This window comes from Arachis ipaensis, chromosome B04 (assembly GCF_000816755.2).
Source record: "Arachis ipaensis cultivar K30076 chromosome B04, Araip1.1, whole genome shotgun sequence".
NCBI lineage: Eukaryota > Viridiplantae > Streptophyta > Magnoliopsida > Fabales > Fabaceae > Arachis > Arachis ipaensis.
In genome coordinates this window covers 77,575,574-77,586,433 of record NC_029788.2, presented here as the reverse complement: position 1 = coordinate 77,586,433, position 10,860 = coordinate 77,575,574, and the positions used below count along the sequence as shown (strand labels likewise).

General features: G+C 40.5%; 1 protein-coding gene across 1 annotated transcript; it reads left to right on the top strand.

Annotated features, from left to right (window-relative positions):
* LOC107636579 lies at window positions 8,953-9,462 on the top strand. Its single transcript, XM_016340079.1, has one exon. It carries the CDS (start codon window positions 8,953-8,955, stop codon window positions 9,460-9,462), a length of 510 nt encoding a protein of 169 aa, XP_016195565.1.

Below are 10,860 nucleotides of genomic sequence, written 5' to 3'. Positions count from 1 at the left end.
CCACTTGGACAAATAATCAACTGCCACTAAGATATAAGTGTTGGAGTATGAGGGTGGAAAAGGTCCTATGAAGTTAATACCCCACACATCAAATAGCTCAATCTCAAGAATCCCCTGCTGTGGCATTTCATGGTTGGCAGGGAGATTCTTAGCTCTCTCACATATGTCACAGTTCTTCACAAATGCTCTTGAGTCTCGGAAGAGAGTCGGCCAGTAAAAATAGCTCTGAAGGACCTTTGTTGCTGTCCGTTCACCACTAAAGTGGCCTCCATAATCAGAGGCATGACCCGCCAAAGAATCTGCAGTGTTTCCTTATCTGAGACACACCTTCAGATTATACCATCTGAGCATCTTCTAAAAAGCTAAGGTTCCTCCCAAAAGTAGTACTTTGCATTAGTCAGTAGTTTCTTTACTTGTTGTTTACTGTACTCTTTTGGAATGAACTTCATGGCTTTATAAGTTGCAATATCTGCAAACTATGGAGCCTGCTGAATGATAAAAAGCTACTCATCCGGGAATGGCTCAGTCACAGTTGAGGGTGGTTGCACTCCTTCTTCAGGTTCAATTCTGGAAAGGTGGTCGGCCACTTGATTTTATGACCCCTTTCTGTCCTTGATCTCAATATCGAACTCTTGAAGGAGCAGCACCCATCTAATCAATCTTGGTTTAGAATCCTGTTTGGTTAGAAGGTACTTCAAAGCAGCATGATCAGTATAAACAATAACCTTACAACCAATCAAATAGGACCTAAACTTATCAATAGCATACACAACAGGTAATAATTCTTTTTCTGTAGTTGTGTAATTCTTTTTAGCATCATTTAATACACGACTAGCATAGTAAATGACATGCATAAGCTTGCCTTGCCTCTGTCCTAAAATAGCTCCTATATCATAATCACTAGCATCACACATTAATTCAAATGGCAAATCCCAGTCAGGAGGAGCTATAATGGGAGCAGAGGTAAGGTTTGCTTTTAGAGTTTCAAAGGCATACAGACAGTCCGCATCAAATATAAAAGGAACATTAGCAACTAATAGGTTGCTCAATGGTTTAGCAATTTTAGAAAAATCCTTTATAAATCTTCTGTAAAATCCTACATGACCCAAGAAACTCCTGACTGCCTTAACATTAGTTGGTGGTGGTAATTTTTCAATTACCTCCACCTTGGCTCTATTAACCTCAATTCCCTTGCTTGAAATTCGGTGTCCAAAAACAATACCTTCTATAACCATAAAATGACATTTCTCCCAATTTAAAACAAGGTTTGATTCTTGGCATCGTCTCAAGATCAGAGATAAATGCTTAAGGCAGGATTCCAAATAATTACCAAAAACAGAAAAATCATCGATAATACCTCAATAAACTTTTCAACGATATTAGAAAAAATTGAAAGCATACACCTCTGAAAAGTTGCTGGGGTATTACAGAGTCCAAACGGCATTCTCCGATAAGCAAATACTCCAAAAGGACATGTGAATACCGTCTTTTCTTGATCTTGAGGGTCCACTACAATTTGGTTATATCCAGAATATCCATCTAGAAAAAAACTAAAAAGCATGACCAGCTTACCTTTCAAGCATCTAATCAATGAAAGGCAGGGGAAAGTGATCCTTCCTTGTAGCAGTGTTGAGCCTCCTGTAATCTATGCACATTCGCTATCTATGACGGTTCTTGTAGGAATTAGCTCATTCTTTTCATTCTTGATCACCGTCATCCCTCCTTTCTTGGGAACTACCTGCACAGGACCACCCAAGGTCTATTAGAAATAGGGTATATAATGCCGGCTTCCCATAGTTTCATTACCTCTTTTTGGACCACCTCTTTCATACTTGGATTGAGTCTCCTTTGTGGTTGCACAACCAGTTTAGCATCATCTTCCAGAAGGATCTTGTGCATACACTTGGTTAGACTAATCCCCTTTAAATCACCAATGGTCCACCCAAGAGCTGTTTGATGACTTTTGAGCACTGTAATAAACACTTCTTCCTCATCAGGTTTCAAGGAAGAGCTAATAATCACTAGATAAGAATCATTTTTACCTAGGAACACATATTTCAAAGAAAGAGGCAAAGGTTTGAGCTCAAGCTTAGGGATTTTCCCCTCCACCATAGGCGTGCTAGATAGGTCCTTTTTAGGTAGTGAATCATCAATCTCAAGTAAATCATCCTCAGAGAGAGGATCCAGAATATCATCAAGTATCTTAGCTTCTAGTACCTCTTGAACAAGTGGTTCAACAACATCAACTCTCATACACCCCTCAGAATCATTAGGGTGTTTAATAGCCTCAAACACATTAAGGACCACCTGTTCTTCATTGGCCCTCAGGGTTAAGTCACCCTTTTGCGCATCAATTAGAGCCCTACTTGTAGCTAAAAAGGGTCTTCCAAGAATAATAGAGGACTTTTTATCCTCTTCGATATCCAATATGACAAAATCAGCACGAAAAATAAATGGCCCAACTTTTTCAAGTAAACCCTCAACAACCCCCACAGAAATTTTAATAGAAAGATCAGCAAATTGAAGAGAAATACGAATGGGTTTTACCTCCTCAATTTGGAGCTTTTTCATCACTGAAAGTTGCATGAGGTTGATGCTAGATCCAAGATCACACAAAGGTCTTTGAATAGTGACATCTCTAATGGTGCAAGGAATTACAAACCTTCCTGGATCCTGCAACTTCTCAGGAAGGTTATGTTGAATAATAGCACTGCATTCCTTAGTCAACCCCACTATCTCATTTTCCTTGTAATTCCTCTTGTTAGTCAATAGTTCTTTCATGAATCTAGCATAGAGAGGCATTTTCTCAAGAGCCTCAGCAAAAGAAATATTAATTTGAAGCTTCTTAAAGACTTCTAAAAATCTAGAAAATTGCTTGTCTTTGGAAGCCTTCTGAAATTTCTGAGGATATGGCATTTTAGGCTTGTACTCAGGAGCCTTAGGCAATGTAGGATGAGTGTCAAGAGAGACTAGGAAGGGGTTGTCTGCACGCCTAGGAGGAACGTGCTCCACCTTCTCTTTCTTCTCCTCTGGAGCTTCTTTTTCAACTAACTCCTCATTGACCTTAGTCTCAGAACCAGCTACTTTACCACTTCTTAACTGAATAGTCTTGCAATCTTCTCTTGGGTTTACCACTGTATCACCAGGAAGTGTATTTGGAGGCCTCTTAGGTACTTGCTTGCTCAACTGGCCTACTTGCACCTCCAAATTTCTGAGTGAAGCTCTAGTCTCCTGCATAAAACTAGCCAGTAGTGCTTCCAAATTAGTGTTCTTCTGGGATTGAGAATTCGCCTGCTGACGTGGTTGTTGTTGATGAGACTAAAACTGGCAGTTATTATAATTATTCTGCTAAAAACCACCCTGAAAATTATTGTTAAAATTCTGTGGCCTTTGAGGTTGCTTTCTCCACCCCAAATTTGGGTGATTTCTCCACTCCTGATTATAGGTATTGGCATATGGATCATTATTGGGGTTTCTAGGAGCATTCCCCATGTAGTTGACCTGTTCAGAAAGAAATTGAGCATAATCATAATTCTCACCTTGCATAAAGCTACCAGTCATGTCATAAGGAGCCTCTTGAGGGGAATTATAAGCATTAACAACTGAAACCTGCATCCCACTCAAGTGTTGAGTAATCATATTAATCTGCTGAGACATAAATTTATTCTGAGCAAGAAGAGAATCCAAAGCCTCTACTTTCAAAACCCCTTTCTTCTGAGGGGTCCCAGAGTTCACAGGATTCTTGTTAGATGAGTAGAGATATTGGTTGTTAGCAACCAACTTAATAAGCTCAGTAGTTTCTTCAGGCATTGATGAATTACATCATCTACCTCTTTCTCTCATCTAAAAAGACCATAGAATTGATGAATTCTCATTCAACTGATGAAATTACATGAACTATATAATGAAATTGTGGGACATTTCTTTGATATAAGTCTTGCTTGAATTTCAGGTGAAAAGAGCAACAACAGAGGGAAAAAGCAAGAAAAAGGAGCTGGGCATGTGTGCTGGGCATGCCACTTCATGCAAATGCCACCATTTTGGATGGGCATGGCACGCCAACTATGAGGCGTGGCATGCCAGCGATGAGGCATGGCACGCCAACTATTATTCCCAGGGAGCAGGATTTGAGGGATTATTATGGGCGTGGCACACCAACTATACCTCCCAGAAAGAGTCCATGAAGAACTTCAATGGGTGTGGCATGCCAAGACCAGGCGTGGCATGCCAGCTATCTTTCCTAGAACATGGATGGACAAGCTTTACAATGCGCATGGCATGCCAGTTATGTTTTCAAGAAAAGGGAACTCCAAGCTTTATAATGGACGGTGGCACGCCAGGTATTCTGGCCAGAGAGGGATCTTTGAAGACTTGCAAGGGGCATGGCACACCAGCTCTATCCTCCACAATGGGCGTGGCACGCCAGGTCGAAGGCATGGCACGCCAGTTCAATTGAGCAGAGGAGAAAGGAAGAAGCAGCATCGAAGGCGTGCCACTTGGTACTTTGGGCGTGGAACGCCAAGCTTGTGAGTTTAACCATCATCATGAGCGTGCCACTTGAGTCCTGGGCGTGGCATGCCAGTTCACCAAACTAGAAAAGGTGCATAAAACTCCAACAAGGGTGTGGCACGCCATGTCGAAGGCGTGGCACGCCAATACAAACTCCCAGAGAAGAAGGGACAAGGACTCATCGAAGGCGTGCCACTTGAGACTTCAGGCGTGGCACGCCAACCTTGTTCACACCATGCGCGTCACTTGAGTCCTGGGCATGGCACGCTAGCTTACTGGACTAGAAGGGAATGTTCATCCACCACAATGGGCGTGGCATGCCAGACCCAGACGTGGCACGACAGTTCAAACTTCCAGAAAAGAGATTGGAGACCTTAATGAAGGCGTGGCATGCCAGACCTTGGCGTGGCACGCCAGTACAAGTGACCAGAAAAGAAGAGTGATGAGCTTAACAAGAGCATGGCACGCTAGTTCAAAAGTCCAAAAGAGGAGCTTGAAGATATCAATATGGGCATGCCACTTTGGATCTTTGGCGTGGCACGCCAGTTCAATATACATCATGGACATGCTACTTGAGAGATGGGCATGGCACGCCAAGCCGGCTTCACTAAGGGGGCCTGCCACCTGGTAGCCAGGCGTGGCACGCCAAGCCAAGCTGATGAGCTGGGCGTGGCACGCCAGTCACATGCCGCACACACATCACTCACATGCCTAAATTTAATGGTTTTTCTCTTTAGTTTTCAATTGTAATTTTCTTTTCCTTGTGTAATTTTCATTTCCAATAATAGGAGTAGTATAAATACCCCTTGAAGAGTACTGAAAAGGGGTTGGTGGCTTAGTTTGGAATTTGGACTTCACCTACTTTATCTTCTTCCATCTCTTGTACTTTTCTCTAAGCCATGAGTAGCTAAACTCCTTCTCATTGGGGGAGGGAGCTCTGTTGTACTTGATAGATTAACTGGTAGTGAATTTCTTCTACTCTTCATCTCTCTTCTATTTGTTAGAAGGAATTTCGTTCTTCATGTTTAGTGTTCAATTATCTTGGAAAAGCAATTGAATGCAAATTGGGTTTCATGGGAGCCTTGGAAAAGAAAACGTGAAACCATGCTTGAAATCCCTTCTCTCATTGAGTAGAACTGGGTTTTGGGATTGGATATGGTGATATGAAATATACCCAATTATTTGGATCTATGAGGATGTGTGGTAAAATCAGGGTCAAGCTTATCTCTCTTTGTGAGCAATTAGACCAAGGAATTAGCTGATTATCAAGATTTGAGAGATTGAATCACCAAGAAATTGGGGTTCAATTAATGATAATTGCCAAGAGGTTAATGAGTTACATGATTGAAGACGAAATGATCTAAATTTTAATCCAAAGAGAGCAACATCTCCCAACTCTAATGAATCTTCCCTATTCTTATCTTCCCTATTTGTTCCGAGGGTTACTTGAAACGTTGAGGTCGATCTCAGACGAGATCTTCTGGTTTGGCCAAGCCTGTCCTGTCTGACTTGTTGAAGCTTGAGGTGCTGCTAGTCCTTGATCACTGGGGGAGGGGGTACCTGCAAGAGACTTCGATGCTTAAGTCAGTACGGGCTTTAGGCAGGTTTTTTGTAGAATTAGAGTATGAGTTATACTTGGGTGCTCCAGTGTATTTATAGTGGTGTTTGACGATCTCTCTTTGAGATAAGTTTGTTATCTTATCTTATCTTTTGTGGGTGAGATCATATCTTTGGCCAACCGCACCTTAGTAGGCGGCGGGGCTTCGTTTTTGGACTTCTTTGGGCTTTCATGACGATCTTCTGAGCTCCCTGTAAAGAGGTCGGTAGTGGACCAACCTCTCATGAGGTCGGTCTTCTTGATTTCAGCCAACCCGGCCCTTATAGCTCGGACCAGTGTATGAACAGTATTATTTATAGCTTTCTTTAATTTCTGCTACCAACCCATTCCCCATTACAATTCAGTCATTTATATTTTTGCAATTTACTTTCATGTTCTTTATGATTCTGCACTTTATTGCTTCCCTTTATTTTTATGTCATTTACAATTTTGTTATTTAGAATTCTACACTCAACAATTAGTCTTGATTAGCTTGACTAAATCACCCAGTGACTAAAGTTGTTCAATCAATCAATCTCTATGGGATTTGACCTCACTCATTGTGAGTTATTACTTGACGATAATTTGGTATACTTGCCAAAAGGAATTTATTGTTGTGATGCAGTAAATTCTAGTCAATCAAGTTTATGGTGCCGTTGCCGGGGATTAAATTTGAATTGACAATCATTAAGTTAATGGGTACTTAGATTAAGCATTTTCTTTACTTTGTTAATTCCTTTAATTTCAATTCCTTATCTTCTTTATTTCTTTTAGCACTTGAATCCTCAATTATCCATTGTATATATATATCCATTCCAATAAGTAGCATACTAACTGTTTGATACTTTGCATCAACCAAACATGACTTACCCACCCTTCTTCTAAAAGGGTGTTCATCCTTGTTTTAGATTGTGTTTTGTGTTGTGTATGACAAGGAAGAGATGGCATTTCTAAGACTAAAAAGTGAGGCAGTAGCAAGAGGCAAAAGGGTAGTTGGTGAAGAAGAAGAAGAGAATCCAACCCAAAATATGGAGGGTGAAGCATACAATCATCAAGATGAAGTAGTGGGCAACCATGCTCCCCCACAGGAGAAAAGAGTATTAGGCTCCTTCATCAATCCCATCCCTAGGAATTGTGGGAGCAGCATTTTGAAACCCACCATACATGCCAACAACTTTGAGCTCAAACCACAGTTAATTACTTTTGTTTAGAATAGCTGCTCATTTGGAGGAAATGCTCAAGAAGATCCAAATCAACATCTAACCACCTTCTTGAGAATCTGTGACACAGTGAAGGCTAATGGTGTTCACCCTGACACCTATAGACTGCTTTTGTTCCCCTTTTCTCTTAGGGACAAAGCTTCCAAGTGGCTGGAATAATTCCCAAAAGAGAGTTTGATAACTTGGGAAGAGGTGGTGAATAAGTTCTTGCGAAAATTCTACCCTCCCCAAAGAGTTATCAAGTTGAGAACTGAGGTACAAATATTCAGACAACAAGATGGAAAGACTCTCTACGAAGCTTGGGAGAGATATAAAGAGCTAACAAGAAAATGCCCTCCGGACATGTTCAACGAGTGGGTGCAGCTGCACATTTTCTATGAAGGATTGTCTTAAGAGGCAAAGAATGCTTTAGATCACTCTTCAGGAGGCTACCTTAATACCAAGAAAACAATTGAAGAGGCCATAGATATCACAGAAACTGTGGCTAACAATGAGTATTTCTATGCCTCCGATAGAAACCCAAGGAGGGGAGTAATGGAGCTAAACCCGATGGATGCTCTGCTGGCTCAAAACAAGGTGATCACAACTCAATTGGCAGCTCTAACCAAGCAAATGGAGAAGAATCAAGTCTCAGCAATTAATACTCAAGCATCAGTGCAAGAAGGAGCTAGTCCGGAAGCTGAATATGAATGGGAGCAGGCCAACTATGTGAACAATCCACCCAGACAACCATATGATCCCAATGCCAAAACCTACAACTCAGGATAGAAGAATCACTCAAATTTTGGGTGGGGGAACCAGCAAAACCAATCCCATGACTATAAGCCATACCACTCCAACCTGTACAACAACCCCAGCCATCAATCACACAATCATAGATCCTACCACAACTCACATAATGCCCCCTTCTAACCCAATCAACAGTCACACAGCAACCATTCTCAAAATACATCATCCTCAACCCCACAACCATGTGATGACAGTGACAAATTTGCAAGATTGAAAGCCATGATGACACGAATGGCAGGAGATATTGCTGCTGCTGCAGAGAGACAAGCACACACTGACAAAAAGATAGATGCATACCAAGAAGAGGTCAGATCCAATATAAAGAACCAAAGGACAACAATCACAAAACTGGAAGCACAATTTGGATACCTATCCAAGAAGATGCCCATGTCTACAAATGCATTCCCAAATGATACCATGACTAACCCAAGGGGGGAATGAAAGGCTATCACATTAAGAAGTGAGAAAGTGGTGAAGGAGGCATCCTCAAGCCATAACTTGCAAGAAGAAGAGGCTGTCAATGACTCAGAAATCAAGGAGAAAGAAGAGATACATACCGCAGCCCCACCAAAGCAAGTCTTGAAGCCCTATATATCAAAGGCACCCTACCCACAAAGGCTGAGAAAAGATGGGCAGGACAGCCAGTTTTCTAGGTTCTTAGAAGTCTTTAAGAAGCTTCAAATTAACATACATTTTGCTGAAGCACTAGAGCAAATGCCACTCTATGCCAAGTTCCTAAAAGAGCTCATGACTAAGAAAAAAAATTGGGGAGAAAAAGAAATTGTAGTGCTCATAGAGGAATGTAGTGCCATCATACAAAAGAAGCTTTTCCAAAAGATGAAGGATCCTGAGAGCTTCCAAATCCCATGCATTATAGGGGATATTAGCATTGAGAAAGCATTGTGTGACCTAGGAGCTTGCATCAATCTTATGTCCATGGCCATGTTGAAGAGAATGAGAATTGAAGAGGCCAAACCAACAAGGATGGCACTTCAACTAGCTGACAAGACATTCAAGTTTCCCCATGGAGTAGTAGAGGACTTATTGGTTAAGGTGGGAGAGTTCATCTTTCCAGCTGATTTTGTAGTACTTGATATGGAAAAAGAGGCTAATGCATCAATCATACTAGGGAGGCCATTCTTGGTAATAGCTGGGGCTATAATTGATGTACAAAAGGGAGAATTAGTCCTAAGGCTACACGATGAAAAGATGGTATTCAATGTTTTTACTGCCATGAGTTACCCAAAGGAATCCATTGGAGAATGTATGATGGTAGACACAATGGAGAAACTGGTTCAAGGAGTCCTAGAAGAAGATCAATTTGAAGATGTAATGGAGCAAGAGTGATAAACCCATATTTTATGATATATTTTGTGCTTAATCTGAGTGATTTATTCAATCCTTCACCCACTTATTCATATTATTTGCATGGTTTTACTTTTCCTTCCTTATTATATGATGTATGTGAAAAACATGTTTCCTATGCTTTAAAATTAATTATTTTAATTACCTTTATTTCCATTCGATGCCGTGATTCGTGTGTTGAGTAGTTTCAGATCTTCAAAGGTAGGAATGACTTAAAGGATGGAAAGAAAATATACAAAAATGGAAGGAAAGCACAAAACAGAGTTTTTGAAGAAACTGGCAGCCACGCGATCGCATGGGCGATGCGGTCGCATGCCAGCGCGAAAAGGCATTGACGTGGCGCGCCTCGAGCAAAACACATATGACGCGGTCGCATGACTGATGCGACCGCGTGACAAAGAAAACTCCGAATGACGTGACTGTGTGACCCACGCAGACGTGTGACAGAGGCCACGCACCAGAAATTGCAAAAAACACTCATAGCGAATTTTGAAGCCCTTTTTGGCCCAGATCCAAGTCCAGAAGGCATAGACCAGAGGTTATGAAGTGGGAGAATGCATCCATTCAGAAAGAGAGTCTCCACTTTAGTTAGTTTTCATGATTTAGATTTAGTTTTGAGAGAGGTTCTCTCCCCTCTCTCCTCTCTTTAGGATTAGGATTTAGAATTAGGATTTTATGCGCTTTCAGGATTATCTCTTTATCAGGTTTAATATTCCCTTTTATTTACTTTTGCAATTTAATTTATGAATTCTTCCATGTTACAGATTACTCTTTTGAATTAATGTTATTTGAGGTATTTCAGTTTATTATTGCTTTCTTTTATTTACATTATTGTTATTCCCATCTGAAGACATTTTTATTCCAGTAGATTTACTTTTCTCCTTTTGGTCTTGGTTAAGAAATCAGTAACTCAGGAGTTATCAAACTCAAACATGATTGATAATTGTTATCTTTGTTAATTAAATTGAACTTCAATAATCCCAATCTTTTCCTAGGAAATAAATAGGATCCGAAGATCAAACCAATTAATCCCTTGACCTTCCTTTATCTTAGTAAAGGTTAACAAAGTGGAATTAAGATTCAATTCTCATCATCATTGATAAGGATAACTAGGATATGACCTCTAATTTCTCATACCTTGCCAAAAGTTTATTTATAGTCATTTATTTATTTTACTTGCCATTTAAATTACTTGTTCTTCATTTACTTTATTTGCTAATTAGACTATTCACTCCTCATTCTCAAAACCCCAATTTACAATCTCCATAACCAATAATAAGAACATACTTCCCTGCAGTTCCTTGAGAAGACGACCCGAGGTTCGAATACTTCGGTTATCAATTTATTTAGGGGTTTGTTACTTGTGACAACCAAAACGTT

Coding starts and splice junctions, on each gene's coding strand:
- LOC107636579 (XM_016340079.1), top strand. CDS start 8,953: ATGAAGGATCCTGAGAGCTTCCAAATCCCATGCATTATAGGGGATATT.